Here is a 19587-nt window from a genome sequence, read left to right as displayed (position 1 = left end):
CAACGTGATGAGAGAATGACTAAGGAGCAATTGCCTTTGCTCTTCTGGATTCCGTGCTGGGAACTAACTTTGGATCCTCATCCTGCAGGATTCCCTGCTATATGACTCGACTTGCCTAATACTCCACTAGATCAAGGTGAAGTGACTCACTAAAAGAGACTGTCAGGGTCTGCGCATTACCAGGTAGTTTCTGAATGGTAATCAACAAACCGATTTTGCTATTGATAGAAGATTGCAGGATGGGGACATGTAGAAATTTGCAAGGTTTAAATACATCTGATTTTAAGGTTTATGGTCTTCAGTTTCACAAATCATCTTTCTAGTACAGCAATTTATAATATCAACTCTATAATACTGGCTGTTGCAATAGTAGATCAATGATAATATTAAGGGATGATGAGACTATTCCAGTTAACAAGTATGCTGTACTGGAAAGAGAACATGTTTGAGGCCAAAAGATCTGATATTTGGTCCCAGTCAATACGACTTGCATAAACTACTTAAATTTTTTGTTTCATTTCCTAATTAGTAAAACCAAAAGGAAAATATAACAAAAAATAAGCTCCAGGACTTTTTATAAATAAGCTACCAATTTGAAAATGTTCTGTAAACTACAATGTGTTAAATAGTATCATGCATTGCTCTGTTTAAATACAAAATAATGTATGTTTGTATGTCTGTATGTCATATAACATTTTAGGAAGCTTTTAGGACTTACAAAAATCTTATTAATACATTTAGAAATTTTATTCTCTTTTTAAAAGTCTATTTTCATGTCTCTTTTGAATTTGAGTTTTTCAGATAAAAGATGCCTATTTTATTCTGGTTGAAAGCATGAACAGAATAAACAATGAGCTCTGTGAAGAATGTTCTATGAACCCGTATCAGACTCCTGTGTCACTCCGGTATGCCTGATCACGGGATATAACCACGTATTGGTGCAGTGAGCATTTCTGTTTAATAATTAAGATAATTACTGATTTCCTCTGCTGTTTCCATTGCCACTTCATAAGTCATGCATTATTGGTCTTTTAATGTTTTGTTCTCATTGACCACAGACTCTAAATCATTATATGTGAGTTACAGACCTTTACAATGCCTAGTGGCATTTGCCACCAGTGACAACAATAATAAATGATGCTGAGCTGAAGCTAGGAGGAATGAAATACAGAAAGTAAAATGATAATAAATAACTGTCACTCCATTACTAAACAGTGCCTGGTTCTAGCACATGTTCAACACAGCAGAGTCTGCATAATCCAAGAACTAAAAAGGCATTTACTCTTTAGTAATAGCAACAACAAAAAAGAAATTCATTTACTCATCTTGTGCTGTGACCCCAAATTCCACACTGAGCATGCATGAGTATTTAAAGAGTTCTCAACAGAATCTCCTTCAATATCTCATAGTATCTTCTCAAAGTGAGAGTGCATGTGAAATGTGCCAAAAGTTATACTCAGTCCAATGGATATGAAATTACAGCAATTATGGCTAGAATGTGACAATGATGTCTCAGATGGATATGAGACTGAAGACATAAATATCATTTTATTATTATAAGGAGCATGGAACACAGATATTAGTATAAAGAATATGGGACTCAAGAATACAAGATATCTGGTAGATATTGTAAAACCTATCTAAATATAATGCTTGTTCTTGTTGAGTGATTTGGGTGGGGACCAAATTTGAGCTATCCTTTTCCTTGGCCATCTGTCTCATAAACTTAACTTATGAGAGTAGAATCTGTTGTAATAAACTCACAAGGCAGGTATAATGTAAGGGGTGTTATTGGTATCAAATCTTCTACAATATAAAATAATTTCTCTTCAAAATATAAAGGAAAATTTGTGTCTTCCCCTTGTCAGACAGCTATGACACCCTTTGCTCTGTCCTCTTTCTCATTCCATTAATGACACATCAGGTTTATTGCTCTGGTGGCAGTCTATCTGTTGTTTAGTAAAGGACTTTTCCTAACTTTATTTCCTAAGTAAATTGACATGTGGCAATCACAGAAGGTCTCCGAGTCTGAAGACATAATCCTCTTAACAGACAAGTTACATAAATCTGAGCCTTAGTGATCTTATTCGTAAAACTGGAATAATATTAATATAGCAAAGTTAATGTGAAATTTAAGTCAATGGTATATGTGGAGTAATTTTCTTTTATTATTTTCTTCCAAAAAGCAGAGTCTGAGATTGGAAGGTAGTTTGGGAAATAGATATTAGAAAACAGAACTGGGAGCCTGGGAAGAACGAATCAACAAAGAAAGGAGAGCCAGTCTAAAGACACAGTATCAACACGGTTACACTTGATCCTCCTGGGGACCCTTTCAGGTTCCATGGAAAATGCATTTCCAAATTGTCTATCTTAGAAATAGAATAGGACTATTGGTCAAGAGTCACTCTATGTGGGGGTCACACTTCATATGAAGTTGTATACGTGTTATCATCACTGAGCAGTTATCAGACGAATTCCACATAGCAGTTGCTAGGGAGCCCCAATGCAGGAAGTGAATAAAATCCAACCTATTTAGGATTTATGCAGAGGAGATTTGTAAGAGCAAAGAATAGCCAGGTTGAATATAATGTTGCCACCAGTAGATTTCATGATTTCGTGGTCACGATCTATCTTGTCACTAAACAGTGGTGAGGTTTTCACCCAGCGGCATATTCCGAAGGAACTGGATTGTCCAAGAACTGTGCACAGCAGAACACTGATGCAAGATGCAGAGCAGTTTCAGGGTAATTTCCACAACTTTAGAAGCAGTGGCTTCTATGAAAGATCCTTAAGATTCAGAACCACAGAGATAATCAAGTTTGTAACCTATAATGGGCAGCCAGTCATCTAGCTGGCCTGGCCTATACTTTGGACCAAGAACAAAAATACAAATGAAAATAGTAGTAATAATAAGTTTACCATCTTATCATATAATGTGGAAGTTTTTGAAACACTTCCATATGCATTATCTTATTTGAAGTTACCAATGATGCTGTGAGAAACTATGGTATTATTCACCTCATTTTTCAAATGAATAAATTTGGTTTTCTAACCAAGTCTTCATCGTCTACAAGTTCTAAGCCAGAATAAAAACTGAGGTGTGTTTATCCTAATTCTGGAATTCTAAAAAGAGCCTTAATTTTAATAAAATTTCCTTTGGTCAATTACTTTGTAAGCCTTGACACCTACGCTTCACCTTCAGTGACATCAGCCTGAGTGAACCACGCACCCACTTCCCTGAAAGCATGAGCAAAGCTTACCTTTAGCAAAATGTGTTTCCAATTCAATTTCCATTCATAAGATGTGATCTCTACCAATGATGCCAACTAGATTTGATGGAAACTAAATCCAGATGCTGTGTGACCCTAGACAGTTTTCAACACAAATTGGCTACTAGAGGGCTGACAAATAACCCGAATAATCTGTAAGAAACTCAAGAAAGTAGCATTTCCCAATATATCACCAAATACTATCTATCTGGCTATGTAATAATGGTGTCTACTTGGAGAACTTTTTTTTCTGCACTAAAATGAAATATTCCTATTACCAAAATTTGAGATAAACAATGTTTCTGATAAAACATAGGTTTTATTTTCTTGACTGATAAATATTATTTCTAGGCAATCTGAATGTCTGCAAACATGGAACTTTCCCAAATTTATCTTTTCCCATATTATGTTTCACCATATTTCCTGTATTTTATAGTAAATCGAAAATACTTAGCACACTGTAAAAACAAATATGTAAATTCAAGATATTATTGTCAATAAAAAGATATAGTTAAGTTCTAATGACAGCTTTTTTAACATACATTTCACATGTATGAAAGTAGATAAACAGAAGCAAACTATTTTACATAATATGTTGCGGGATTTTTAAAAAGGCAATCCAAAAGAATAGTAGAAACAGAATCTAACTCTCTGCATCTGTTTAAAATTAGATGTTTTTCAGTGTATTCACTTATTTTCCATTCTTAGGAAATAGAAATCCAAAGGATTATAGGTAAAATTTGGTAAAGCCTAAAGTTTTTTTTTTCTTTTTTTTTTTTCAAGTCAGTGTCCACAAGCCATAGAGTAGAATAGAATATCAAAACATGTAAGGGAATATCAATATTTTTATTAAGTACTAACATGCATTTGTGACATGGAGTTTACCAAACAAGTCTCTGCTTAAAATGTTTCTGAGGAGCTTGTATAACAGTATGTCTACAAAAACAGAGTGTGCACCAGCCTTTCAATGTAAGTTTTCAACATCAGATAGATCCATGAGAGACCAGAAAACAGAGGGAAAGTTTAGGAATTTGCTTCCATCTCCAAATTCTATGTCACTGAATTTAACTAACCTAATAATAATACTAATAATGATGATCATGATAATCATACTATTGTTGCTGCTACTACTACTATGAATAATATTAACTAACAGTTATTGAGAAGTTAGTATGAACTAGGTACTACATAAGTGCTCTGTTAGTTGACTCAGTTCATTCCCACAGTAATCCTCATATGAAGGATACTATTAGCATCTCTGCTTTACAAATGAGGGAACTGAGGTACAGAGAAGCTAACTGACTTTCCCAAGTAACACCCCAGAAGGAGGTGGCAGATTCACATGCATTCCCAGGAAGCCTTAGGCATCATGCTATACTATGTGGGTTTCAGATCCAAGGTTTATAGTTTGGTCTGCAGTTGCAAGCTGTAAGTGGCTAGGATGCCAAACTTTCACAGATACCCAGGCACTGGGTGGGAGTAAAGTAAAGTACAATATCTCAGAGTAATTCAGAAATCAGAATGAACATATTTGGAGTTGTGTGTGATGGTGGTGGTCATGGTGGAGGTGGAGGTGGTAGTGGTGGTGGTGGTGGTGATGTGTGTGTGTGTGTTTTGGGGGGCAGGCACAGGAGAAGTTATTGTTGAGAAAGAAAAATAGATTATTGACTCAGATGAGTTTTCTTTTCCACTAGAATTTCGGAGTATATTTACAACTTCTTCGTTTCTTTTTTCTACTCTAAGCAAACACGTACATATTTCACTTTTATATTCCCATGACTCCTATAAAGATCAAAAGCAGTATGGAGTGATTCAGTACATGACCTGAAATGGACTTACTGTGAGCTCTCAAGATAGAGGAAATAATTCCTCTCATGTGGTTTCCCTTAATGCTAAGGCTTTTCTCCATGTGCTTCACAGAACTAGCTCCAGATCCAGGAGTCCCACCTGTTAGAGGTTGCCTAGATTGACAAAGGGAGGGCACAGCCTTCAATGACACAGTAATGCTTCTCCCACTAGGGGAAGTGACATACCCTATCAGTTTTCCCTTCGGTCTGAATGCTGGTGTGACTGCGGACCTCATGTTCCTCTTCAAGGTCAGAAACATCCTCTAGTTCCTCTGGGGTCTATAAAAAGAAAGCAAAAACATTGCCAGTGGGAATGTAAAAGCATTTCTTCTTTGGAAAACAACATGGCAGTACCTTAAAAGGGTAATCCTAGTGTTACCATATGACCCAGCAATTTCACTCCCAGTTGTATATTCAAGAGAAACGAAGGCATATCTCCACACAAATATGTATACAAAAATGTTCACAGGAGCATCAGTCATGATAGCTAACAAATGGAAACCAAATGTATACCTACTCATGAATGGATAAACAAAATATGTACATGTGTACAATGGAATATAATTTGGCCACAAAAAGGAGCAAAGTACTGACACACACCACAACACAGGTGACCCTTGGAGACAACATCCTAAGTGAAGGGAGCCAGCCACAAAAGGCCATATATTGTATGATCCCATTTACATGAAGAGTCTACAACAGGCAAATCTACAGAGATAGAGATTTAATTACTGGTTCTAGGTGCCAGGGGAAAGGGGAAATGGGCAATGACAATTGATGGGTATGTGGTTTCTCTTTGAGATGATAACAATGTTGTGCAGTTAGTGGGAATGATCACAAACCCTTCTGAATATACTAAAAAACACTGAGTTTTATCCTTTAAAATGGTGAGTTTTTATGGTATATGAATTATATCCCAATAAATTGTGAGAGAAAAAGAAAGCAAAAAAATGATCACAAGGAAAATTTTATTTCAGCAAATAGCAATTTGGCTACCCACTATGTTATGTGGTTACTGCAAACTAAGATGCTTACAGTTGATAAATGCATTAGATAATTATCATTAAAAACATATATCATCAAAATGCCACCAGAAATTATCAAGAAATTAAAATTTTAGGGACTTAATAAATAATTTAACTTGAAATTCAGTGTCTTTTATGAAGAGTTAGCTAACTTCCATTGCTTCTTTCAATGTCAGCTTAAATACCTCTTTCTCAGGGAGGTGTCTTGCTCAGGAATCCTCTAGACTGGGCTGGATTCTCTGCCAAGTGTTTCCTAGCCCCCTCTACTTTAACTGCCATCATGATCATCATACTTTAATATATCATTGCTGAATTAGGCAGCTAATTGTTGAACTGTCTATTCTGTGAGGCAAGGACATGTCTTCCTTGTCATTTTTGCAAATACAGGTCAAAGTACTTAACAAGAATTAGCCTAGTATTTGTTTCAGTGCACAAGGTCTCAATATTTTTTTTATTTCAATAGCTTTGGGGATACAAGTGGGTTTTGGTTACACAGATGAACTGCATAGATGTGAAGTCTGAGATTTTAGTGGGCCCTTCATCCAAGTAGTGTACACTGTACCCAATATGTAGTTTTTTTTCCTGACCTCTCTCCCGCCCTCCCTGCTTCTGAGTCTCCAATGCCCATCATTCCACTCTATATGATTCCTTTGCTACAAAATCCTGGTGACAAGCCCAGAAAATAGGTATTTAGGTTTCATAGAAAACAACCAAAAATGAAGTAGAAGATGTCCTTGGGTCTGTATCTTTCACGCACATACGGTTGTTGAAGACTGGAAAGGGGCAGATCCTGTCTCCTAAGACTAGCTCTGATTTGCCTTCAATCTTGCTTTATACACAGACATTCTGTTTATTTTCAGGGTTGCCAAGAGCCTTTCATCTCTTGGGAGCACTCCAGAGATGGGGACATTTGATGACTAGCTCATATTATAGAGCAAAACTACCAATTTCCTATTCATTAATGGCTGCACATTCTTTCTCATCTCATAGATCTTTAACCAGCACTTTCTTTGTTCTCACACACTTGCACTGAGCAATACCCATCCCTTTGCAGAGGAGCATTTTGCATTTATTTCAACCAATTCCTATCAGATATTAACATTTCCCCTCTCACCAAAGCCTTCAATGTGCTATTTTTAATCTATATGTTGATCTCTTTGCAATCCTTCTTTGCTGCAACTACGTGCAGCTATTATCTTACGACAATTTATTCTTTCTTCTTAGGTATTAATAGCATGAATTCATCACTATGTAATTTCTATACAATCATATATCTCATTATTAGTCATTTTGTATATTCTTTTCACAGTATTCTTGAGGAAGCATCTTTGCAATTTCCCTCATTGTTATATCAATATTTGAACAAATTCAGTTAATCAAATTCTCTTTCTTGTGCCCTGTTGTTTTGCAACTGAAGGTTGTCGGGTGTCCCCACTGTGATCTGTTTCTTATAAATGTCTCTTGTTTATTATTTGGGTTACATCCTATCATTCAATGACAAATAACTTCATCATCCAATCCAACAGTTTATTCAACCCCCAAAATAAAGTAACAAACTAAGAACCATTGCTGCTATCAGAAGTCAGAAGTGCCATTTTTGTTGGGGATGCTGTAGGAAGAAATAAGCCTACCATTTACGCCCACATACTTCTGTGCTTTTCTTTGTGTTTAACACGGGACTAATAGTTTTCTTGCAAAGCTACAAAAACTGACCTTTTCTTTTCATGAACAAGATCAGTGGGGGAGTGTTCAAAACACTTGCTGACAGCATTTCACATTTTTTAAGGCATGGTGTTGGATGGTACTGTGAAAATAAATGGTTAAATACAACATGCTACAATTTAAGTGGAAACTAAGAAAGAGATAGGAGTACTCTAATAATTTTGAGGGCAATACATTAACTCCTCCAGTACTAAAGACAAAAAACAGAAACAGCAAATATCCCAGCACTTTGGGAGGTCAAGGTGGGTGGACCATCTGAGGTCGGGAGTTTGAAACCAGCCTGACCAAAATGGAGAAACCCTGTCCCTACTAAAAATACAAAATTAGCCGGGAGTGGTGGCACAGGCCTGTAATCCCAGCTACTCGGGAGGTTGAGGCAAGAGAATCGCTTGAACCCAGGAGGGGGAGGCTGCAGTGAGCTGAGATCATGCCATTGCACTCCAGCCGGGGCAACAAGAGCAAAATTCCATTTCAAAAAAAAAGAAAAGAAAAGAAAGGGGGAGAGGAGGGATGATAGAGTACCCTGGATCATGCATTCTTAAAATAGTCTGCTTCTACCTATCTGGTAAACATCTGCAAGTTTTGTTGTGTGTGTGTGCGTGTGTGTGTGTGTGTGTGTGTGTGTGTGTATGTTTCTAATCAATTTCCATTCTGTGAAAGATTAACCATCTTAGAGGCAGTGTTATATATTAGAAAGACCCTATAATATTGAGTAATCCAGACCGAATCTGAGTTCTGGTCCTCTAATGAGTGATTATAGGACCTTGGGCAATATGTGTTCTCTTTTAAAGTTTGGTTCCCTCTGAATAAAATTTGGATAATAATACCTAATTCCAAAGGTTGTTGTGAGGCTCAATTGTACTAAGATGCTTCGGGTAAGAGCTTAGCCCATAGACATAGCTGGGTTGTGGCAAAAGTTTATTTCTGTTTGTTGCTTTTCCTCTTCTTTCTCCACTATTCTATACCTCATCCCAATATAACCCTTTATATTTTTATTAAATATGTATATAAATTTATCCAAATTTTAATCACTTTTATTCCAAATTTAATAATTTTAATCCATTTTAATCCAAATTTATTTTTGAATTGGGACTTTGGATAAGCCACCAATGTTTCTGTACTTTGGATTCTACACAGACATTATTTTGGGTTGACATGGTACTTTTACTAGTTGTCTCTAGTTACAGTTACCTGAGTTTGATTATCTAATGTCATTGTTCTAAACAGTGTTTGATATAATTCCCCCTGCACTGCTTCCTTCTAAACTCCATGTAAGAGATCTCTTTTAATTGGATTTTAATCATGTCTAAGAGTGAAATTATCTCTTAAACTGGTCTTAGCAAAGATTCACTCTAGCATGATTCTCAGGGATGACAGAAATAATTTGTCTTCTTTAAGCTGGGCTGTCTCTGAACCAGACCAAGATGAAGGGAGCCCTTTTTTTTTTTCCGAAAAAGTGTTAATCAATGCAGATATTAATGTTATTTCTCAAGTCAGAATTGTGAAAATATATTTCCTATCTTCCTATTTTACCTCTGGCTTATTATGGAGTCTTCCTTAGGCAGCCCAAAAGTTATTTGGAATAGGCTTAGTTTCTTCACCTGTAAAATAGCATAAATACTACCTAATTTTTAGGGTTATTGTAAAGATAAAACAAGATGATGGACATTATTCAGTGACTAGGAAATACTAAATTCTTAATGTTATTTATTAATATTAAGACTAAATTATTAATATTGTTTATGATTATTATAGATTATCATTACTGTTGTTATCTCACTTGATTCATGCAAAAGAGGCCAAAAACTAGTATGGAAGTTGAAGTTGAAAACATTCAGGCTGAGGTATTTACATAAAAGCCAGGGCAGCAATGACATACTAGTAAAACATTAAGACTTCAGGGTCACAGTAAATTTCATATATGTGTGTGTGTGTTTATGTATATATATATAAATATATATATATCCTTTTTTCCACGAGGGGTTCAATCCTTTCTATTGACATTATCTCATTAATTCCTTCAGCATCCCTAATGAAACAGGTGGCCTTATTACAACTAAAAATTCACTTGCACAGACTTTATAAATATTTAATATTAAAACACAAAAAAGATACTTGCAGTTGCTAAATTTCAAAGAAGAAACAGGAGGAAAATAAAGAAGAAATAAAAAGAATTACAAATACTCTGGAAAACAGGAGTCATGCTTGGTTTCTTCTCAGAATTGTGTTTGATTTAAATCATTCACATGATTTATTATAAATATCATTCACTGGCTAGCTTTCACTGACTTACTACAATCAAATAACTGCCATAATCATGTCAGGAGTGGTCTCACACTCAGAGAATCTCTTAGGAAACACGCTATGAATGTCCATCCCAAGCAGGAGTCACATGTTCAGTGATTTCATTCTAGCTGAGGTGGTAACGTAGGATGATTTTGCAATGTCAGAATGGAGAGTTCAGAATTAAAACATATTTTAAAAATAAAAATATATCAATGACCCAATGCCAAATTAAAGAAAATTAAGACATGTCCCTTGTTGAACACACACATACGAACACACACACACGAACACACACTAAAGTTCCTGCCCCACACCTTTGACCATGAGACTGGCACTCTACCTTATAAATATTCGAGAAACTAGTGACATTTCTGTTACACTGACCCCTTTTCTCCTCAAACATGTCCCACTTGTCAGCAGTTTCCAAGTCAGTTTTAAGGCTCTTTGTGTCTTTCTATTTATCCCTTCTTGCAGACTGGATCTTTCTCAGCATGGGAGCTCAGATGCTCTCTACTCAGAGAAGTCTCACCTGGCCAGTCTAACTAAAGTTAACCATTTTCCCCTTGCATTTATTTCTTATATTAGTCTGTATATTTTCTTTAGGTCCTTTTTCATGATTTTCACCTAAAATTATATTTTTTCTTCATTATTTTTGGCAGGTGGGATTTTTTTTTGGCAGGTGGGATATATTTTTGGTCTTACCCCTGCTAGAATGTAACTTACATGAAAATACGGATGTTGTTTGTCTCGTTTTCCACTCTAAGGACATGAAATGGCACATAGTATGTGCTCAATTTTTCTATTTCCTAGCTGAATAAAGGAACAAATAATTTAATTACTGGCAAGCTTTTGTTATTGATCAATTTCATGTGAAAACCATGGGACCATTTTTGAGCTGTGGAGAATGTTTACTCCTTTGCTTTCTGTCTTTAGTAAGTATTGAATCAATAATTCCTAGGCTAAAGAAAAGTATGTGCAAAGATTCCTGAATTTAAAAAAAAAAAAATCCTGTGGAAACTAGAGATGAGATTTCGTGTAGAGAAAGGTTTTCCATAAGCTCAGAAGAGATTCTCAGATGTGGAGGACTAAAACATTTATGATACCATAATCAGTAGCAACTTGCCCTACTCCTTGACAATCCAATATGGATGATAAAAAGACTTCAGAGAAAATGTCATCCAGTAAATCCAGACCATTGTTTCAAGTCTCACCACAGCCCCGTGCCACAAACTTGTCACAGAAACAGTGGTAGACCTGAAAGGGTTACATGAGCTGGGACAATGGACGTCTCACTGGCAACGAGCGCGGGTAAATGACAGTGATCGGTGAGATTTCCTGATGTTTTGATGCAGCCCAAGCCTCCAGAGACAGACTTAGCCTTAAGAGAAGGGTTTCTCAGTCTTAGCATTGTTGACGTCTTAGTCTGAATAACTCCAGTTTTGAGAATCTCGTTTGTGTATTGTAAGAAGTTTAGCACCAACCCTTGTTTCTATCTACCACACACAGGACCCTCTCAAGTCATGAGATATAATTAAATATGTTTCCAGACATTACCAAATATCCCCTGGAAATTTGAGGGCTTAGGAATCACCCATTTGAGAACCACTGCTCAAGAGTTTTGGCTCACTTGTCCCAACATAGGCAGCAGGAGTAAGGGAAGGCCCAAGAATGACTATATTTAAATTTCCCCTAAGCCACATTAAAAACTAAATTTACTTGCAAATAAGTATGTAAACTGAAAGTCATATTCCATATAATAACATTATGATAGCATTATGTTTACCAGACAAAAGAGGGAAGACATTTTAGTCTTAACCAGACTACTGGAAGAAGATATCAGAAAATGTATGAAAATAAAATTAAAATCTCATTTGCAGACTTTTTAAAATTTATTTTTTTAATTTTTAATTGATAATAATTGTATATATTATTTATTTATGTAGCGTACTATGATGTTTATAACAGTATATGTTTACATTATGAAATGATTAAATTCTAATTAGCAAATCTATCTCCTCACTTATGTATCATATTTTTGTGGTGGAAACAATATACAAAAAGGTCTAGCTGTGGTGGCTTATGCCTGTAATCTCAACACTTTGGGAGGCCAAGGTGAGTGGATCACCTGAGGTCAGCCGTTCAAGACCAGCCTGGCCAACATGGTGAAACCCTGTCTCTACTAAAAATCCAAAAATTAGCAGGGTGTGGTTTTGTGTGCCTGTAATCCCAGCTACTCGGGAGGCTGAGGCAAGGGAATCATTTGAACCTGGGAGGCAGAGATTGCAGTGAGCCAATAGGATCATGCCACTGCACTGTAGCCTGGGTGACAGAACGGGACTCTGTCTAAAAAAAAACCAAAAAAATAAAAATAAAAAAAATTCAAATCAATATACCTAAGAGATATCTGCATTTTCATGTTCACAATAGCTAAGAGATGGAAGCAACCTAGGTGTCTATCATTGGATGAATGAATAAAGAAAATGTGAGCTCTCTCTCTCCACATATATACACACAAACATATACATACAGTGAGATAATATTTAGCCTTAAAAAAGGAAGTTCTATCATTTGTTTGTCATCTTAATACCAGAATTTAATAAGCTGCTTTGATTCTGCTGAACTTGTTTTTATCTTTTATTCATAATAAGATTATCTAAAGATATCCAGTGCTAATCTAAGTTTGCTTGATTAACTTAACTCAAGTTAACTCAACTAACATACTCAATTGTCTTACGTATACAGTCATGTTGCTTAACAATCAGGACACATCCTGAGAAATGTGGCATCATGTGAATTTGTCACTGAGCAAATATCATAGAGTATACTCAAACAAACCTAGATGGTATAACCTACTACACACCTAGGTTATATGGTAAAACCCATTGTTCCTAAGCTACAAACCTGTATGGCATGTTACTGTACTGAATACTATAGGCAACTGTAACACAGTGGTAAATATTTGTGTATCTAAACATATTTAAACATAGAAAAGGTAAGGTGTTGTGTCACGATGTTAAGATGGCTATGGCATCTGATATGGTTTGGATTTGTGTCCCCGACAAAATCTCATGTTGAATTATAATCCCCAGTGTTGAGGGAGGGACCTGGTGGGAGGTGATTGGATTATTGGGGCAGACTTCCTCCTTGATCCTCTCATGACAGTGAGTGAGTTTTCACAAGATCTATTTAAAAGTGTATAGCATCTCCTCCTCGACTCTCTTCTTCTACCTCCTGCCCTGTAGATGTGCCTGCTTCCCCTTCACCTTCTGCCATGATTGTAAGTTTCCTGAGGCCCCTCCAGTCATACTTCCTGTACAACCTGTGAAACTGTGTGCCAATCAAAACTCTTTTATTTATAAATTACCCAGTCTCAGGTAGTTCTTTATAGTAAAGTGAGAACAAATAATACAATGTCATTAGGTGATAGGAATTTTGGGTTCCATTATAGCCTTCTTAAGGGACCATTGTCCTATATGCAGTCCATCACTGAATGAAACATTGTCATATGGGGCATGACTGTATGTAGACACAAACTATTATGCTAGATGCTGGGAATCTTGAAGTAAATAAAACACAGTCCTTGCCCTCAAGGGAGATAAAGGGTAAGAATATTAGATGGAGATGATAGATATTCCATAGAGTTAAATGATTTGAGGCTGAAGTTGAGTGGTTAGAAGTGAAAAAATTTCCTGGGATGTGTCAGGCAGAAGAGGGGAATGAGTGTAAAGCATCTGAGGAAAAACTGGGAAGATATTTCTTATATCATCAGAAAGCTGGTAGGTTTGTGTTATGGTGGAATATTAATGGAACTTGAAGTTAGGATGCTTGGGTATCCTAACTAAATTAGTTGTTTTTTGTTAGGTAAATCTCAGAATTTTCCTATGTTTAAATTCCTTGACCTTTAAAATGAAGATGAGAAGTAAGTAAAATTGGTAATTTTTGTAAATCCTTTGAATTTTCAGTTTTTATGATTTGATGCTTAAACTGAAAACATAATAAGGCTACAACAAACATTAGGCTGGATCAAACATCTCCTCAATACTGAGAGATCTCAATGCTAGTGAAGATTTGGTAAATTTGTTGAGTAAAGTTGATTGAAACATAGTCCACTCTAATTCATCATATCAACTCAAAATAGGGTTAATCTCCTGAATACACATATCATTCTGTTATAGCCACCAGAGGGAGAAGGCATCTAGTATTATTCTCAGTTTTATAACCCAAGTGTCTAACAGTGCCTGGCACACAGTCAGTGCTCAGTAAATAGATATTTTATTGAGTGAATGCAACAGAAGAATAAATGAAGATGTAAATGATGAATTGATGGGTGCTGACGAGTTGATGGGTGCAGCACACCAACATGGCACAAATATACGTATGTAACAAACCTGCATGTTATGCACAGGTACCCTAGAACTTAAAGTATAATAAAATAAATAAATAAATGAAGATGTAAATAAAACATATGTCTCTACTTGTCAAAATTAAGAATTAGCGACTTTTCTTCTTACAATCTTTTAAAATATAATTCAAAACTGCCTCCAGGAACCATTGGCATCCCTCTATTTTGTTATTATTGTTCTTTACAGTATTATTATCATTATTGTACAACATTTAATATGAAATCTATCCTCTTAACAAATTTTAAGTGAATAATACAGTACTGCTAAGTATAGGCACAATGCTGTATAGCAGGATATTTATTTATTTGCCTTGTATAATTGAAATTTCATACCTTTGGAGCAGCAACTCCTCATTTCCCCTCCCCTCAGCTCAACAACTACAATTCTGCTCATTGTTCCTAGGAGTGTAAAAATTTTGGATACTTTATATAAGGCAAATCATGCAGTATTTGCCTTTCTGCTAATGACTTCCTTCACTTCAAATAATGTCCCCCAGGTTAACCCTTGCTATTGTATATGACTGATTTCCTTTCTTTTTAAGGCTGAATTATATTCCATCTTATAAGTTGATCACGTTTTAGTTACCCATTTATCTGTCAATGGACGTTTAGATTGTTTTCATATCTTGACTATTGTGAATAATGCTGAAATAAACATGGGAGTCCAGATATCTCTTTGAGATCCTGATTTCAATTGTTTGGGACATATAACCAGAAGTAGTTTTGCTGGATCATATAGTAGTTCTGTTTTTAATTTTGAGAAATCTCCATACTATTTTTTTATAGCAGTTGTACCATTCTATATCCCCATCAACAGAGTACCAGGGCTCCTAATTCTTCATATACTCACCAACACTTATCTTTTTTTGTGACTGTTGATAATAGGCATCCTAAGACATGTGAAGTGATGTCTCATTATGTGTTTTTCTTTTTTCATTTCCATGATAATTAGTGAGTTGAGCATTTTTTTCCATACACTTGTTGGCAATTTGTATGTCTTCTTTGGAGAAATGCATATTCATGTCCTTTCCCCATTTTTAAGTTGGGTTATTTAATTTTATGGTACTGAGTTGAGTTTCTTATGAGTTTTGAATATTAACTCCTCATGAGATTTATGGCTTATAAATACTTTCTTCCATTCCATAGATTGCCTTTTCATTTTGTTGATTGTCTCCTTTGCCGTGCAGATACGATTTAGTTTGATGTAATAATGTCTATTTTTGCTTTTGTTGTTTGTGCTTTTGGTCAAAAAACTCATTTTTAAGACCAACATCATAAAGCTTTCCCCTCATGATTTCTTCTAGGGGTTTTACAGTTTCAGGTCTCAGGTTTAAATCTTTACCTTATTTTTATTTTATTTTGTGTATGGTGTAAAATAAGGGTCTAATTTCATTCTTTTGCATGTGGATATTCAACACCATTTGTTGAAGAGACTATCCTTTCCCCACGGGGTATTCTTCACACCCTTTTTGAAGCTCAGCTGACTGTGAACTTAGGTTTATTTCTGAGCTCTCTATTCTCTTCCATTGGTCTATAGTTCTGCATTTATGCCAGTACCATACTGTTTTAATTATGTAGATCTATAATATATTTTGAAATCAAATAGTATGATGCCTCCAGCTTTGTTCTTCTTTCTCAAGATTGCTTTAACTATTCAGAGTCTTCTGTAGTTCTAAGTGAATTTTAGAATTGTTTATAAAAAGCCTAGAGCTAACATGATAGTGAAAAACTGAAAGCTTTGTCTCTAAGATCAGAAGCAAAGCAAGGATGTCCATTCTTTTTACTTCTATTCAACATAGAACTGGAAATCCTAACCAGAGCAGTTAGGCAAGAAAAAGAAATGAAAGGCACACATATCAGAAAGGAAGAATAAAATTATCTCTGTTTGCTGGTAATATTATATGTAGAAATCTAAAAATTTCACCAAAATACTGTTAGATCTCACAATTTAGTAAAGTTGCACAATACAAAAGCAACATAATCATTTGTGTTTCTACACAATAACAACAAATTATAAAAAAATTAATAGTCCCACTTGCAATGTTATCAGAAAAATTAAAATATTTTAAAGTAAGCTTAACCAAGGAGATAAAAGACTTGAACACTGAAAACTATAAAACATTGTTGGATGGGCGCGGTGGCTCATGCCTGTAATCCCAGCACTTTGGGAGGCCAAGACGGGCAGATCACGAGGTCAGACGACTGAGACCGTCCTGGCTAACACAGTGAAACCGTGTCTCTACTAAAAATACACAAAAAATTAGCCAGATGTGGTGGCAGGCGCCTGTAGTCCCAGCTACTTGGGAGGCTGAGGCAGGAGAATGTTCATATTATCCAAAGTGATTCAATGCAATTCTTATCAAAATTCAAATGATGTTTTATTCCAAAACAGAATATAAATCCCTTTATGTTTGATAAACCATTTTTCCCTTTTCCAACATGTTAAGAATATGAGAGGCAGGTGGATCACGAAGTCGGGAGTTCAAGACCAGCCTGGCCAATATGGTGAAAACTTGTCTCTACTAAAAAATACAAAAATTAGCCAAATGTGATGGTGGATGCCTGCAGTCCCAGCTACTCAGGAGGCTGAGGCAGGAGAATTGCTTGAACCCAGGAGGTGGAGGTTGCAGTGAGCAGAGATTGCACCACTGTACTCCAGCCCGGGCAACAGAGTGAGATTCCGTCAAAAGACAAACACAAAAAGAATATGAATTATTCATAGGATAAAACTAAGAAGTCTAGGTGAATATTTGACCTCACTGCAATAATTGAAATACAGTTTGACAAATTTAAGTTGCAGAATGCAAAAATATATGCTAAAGTAAAAGGAAAAAATATGTCTATAATGTACGAAAGTGTATGATGAAACGTGTAACCAAATAGGACACTGTGAGCACATAAATCTTAAGTATACAGAGTATTGCTGTCAGAGGAGACACAACCCTGAACCTTAGTTGTTCATCTATTTTCTAAGAAGCAAGTTTCTATTAGATCACTATCTAGAAAGCTACCCAGGCCAGCAAGCATCAAGTATCTAAATGTTTGATGCCTTATGGTTGAATTCGAATCATAATGATTATCACAGGGAATAATCATAATTGCTCAAGTTTATATAAGGACTTTCTATGACTCAATAATAATAGAATCACATGGGGTAAATCATATTACAGCGTCAATCATTCTTTCTACCAGGAAGCTTGGGAGCACGCATTCCTCTGCTCCTAAGATGTCAATGATGCTAATGACAGCAGAAAAGCATACAGCAAATCAGCAAGTGGGTCATGAATTAAAGTGACATTATCAATATCATTGTACTTATTGAACTACCAGATGACTTGGTGACATAGCTGTGATTCCCAGAGCTGCATGTCTAATTCAAGAAAACTGTCATAAGAAGCATTTGAGCCAGAAATTTCAATAAAGATGGTGAACAACTAATGAAGCCATAAAGAATAAGATTTGGCTGAAAGTTTATTTTTAGAAAGTTCAAATATTAGAACTATCCAGACTCAAATCAGGATCTTTGAAATTCTTCTCTTTGAGAACATAAAAGTGAGGTAATCATTTTTAATTAAGATCTTAATATAATTTATTAACAAAAACTGTGCCAGGTTATTCCACATTCATTTTCTCATTTAATCTTAACAATAAAACCTGAGAGGCAAATGTTATCATTTTAATACCACAGCTGAGAAAACTGAGCCTTACAGTTAACAGAACCTGTCCAATATTATATAGCTAATAAAGGGCTACTTAAAAATCGGGTCCAGTACTTGTTTTGTGAAACATGTGGCTTGATACTTACAAATGCAGTAACCGGACAGTTAAAACTCATAAGTCTAGAAAATAGGCTTTGAACAGTGTGAATATAGTGCTCAGAGAGAAGACAGGCCAGGTATTTAAGGGCTTACAGCAGCACAAGACCAGAGAAGTCCTTGAACCCCCTCCTCCCCCTGCCAGATATGATTTCTGGACTTTAACAAACGATGTGTATGGAGCAAACATGAAGGAGACCCTTCCTCACTGCTTCACTGCTAGCTTGAACCAGGCATTGTCTTTGAAAACACAACTAAAAGAAAGTCCACTTGTTTCCCAGGCTGGTACCCTGGTTCTAAGTTATACTAAGCTTGAGATGAATTCAGTTTTCACGTATAGCATGCATAGAAGTGTGTCAGTGGACCTGCAAAATGTTCCTGAGTTATTCTTTTTTCTTTAATTCTGTTTGAATTAAGCTCTACGAATAAGCACACCTACTAAATGTGCTCTGAGACAGAGCTATGCGTTTATATCCTATTTCCAAATTAGGAACAGAAAATCTATGGTAAGTGACTTGCAAAAGTTCTCACAACATAATAAGGCCGGAACTATGGTAGAACAGAATATCTAGGATTGAATATCCAGATTTAAGGTCAAATGGTGCCCTTAATATCTTGTGACCTAAAACAAGAACTTAACTTGTTGAGAACACAGCTTCCTCAGTGGTAAATGAAAGGATTGAACTAATGATTTATAGAAGTTCAGTCATTTTTATTAACTTTAGAATTCTACGGTAGGGTTAGCAAGGTATCAGGAAAGATAATGAATATCTATTTCAGAAAACTTTGAATTGTCAGCATATCCTTTATTCAATAGACTGAAAACAATTTTACATCACCAATCCCTTATAGATTGTTGACTTCTCAAGAAATTAGAAACGGCTTTTCAAACTTCTTTTATGCAGGACTATGTAGGATGATGTGAGGGTTCTTCACACACAGCAATTGCTGATGCCATTGACAATTGTGGCAGTACCATCACTCTTGTTGATCTATGTGGGGAGGTGGTACAAACCATGCAATAATAATAAGAGCAGTAGTGGGAGGGAGGAATGCTAAAAATGGTGGTGGCTGCAGTAGTAGAAACAGCATCAGCAGATGGCTAGAAATGCATCCTGACCTTCAACTTTTACGTCTCAATGTCTGATCAAAAATCAGAACACCGGTGCCATGAATATCAGACTTACTCTAATTTATTTTAGTGAGGAAAATCTCACCTTT

The 19587-nt window shown here is 35.8% G+C and overlaps 1 protein-coding gene across 2 annotated transcripts in view; it reads right to left on the bottom strand.

Annotated features, from left to right (window-relative positions):
• The window catches only part of CTNNA3 (catenin alpha 3), a 1797749-nt gene that overhangs the window by 171892 nt on the left and 1606270 nt on the right, over nucleotides 1-19587 (bottom strand). For both annotated transcript variants that reach the window (XM_033209585.1, XM_033209586.1), the window contains exon 14: nucleotides 5303-5395. In XM_033209585.1, coding sequence (XP_033065476.1) covers nucleotides 5303-5395 — 93 coding nt within the window. The remainder of the gene's footprint in view (nucleotides 1-5302; nucleotides 5396-19587) is intronic.

Source organism: Trachypithecus francoisi, unplaced genomic scaffold, assembly GCF_009764315.1.
Source record: "Trachypithecus francoisi isolate TF-2019V2 unplaced genomic scaffold, Tfra_2.0 Lachesis_group9, whole genome shotgun sequence".
NCBI classification, from domain to species: Eukaryota; Metazoa; Chordata; class Mammalia; order Primates; family Cercopithecidae; genus Trachypithecus; species Trachypithecus francoisi.
Note: the sequence above shows the minus strand (reverse complement) of the source record. Positions and strands in the feature narration are given on the sequence as shown.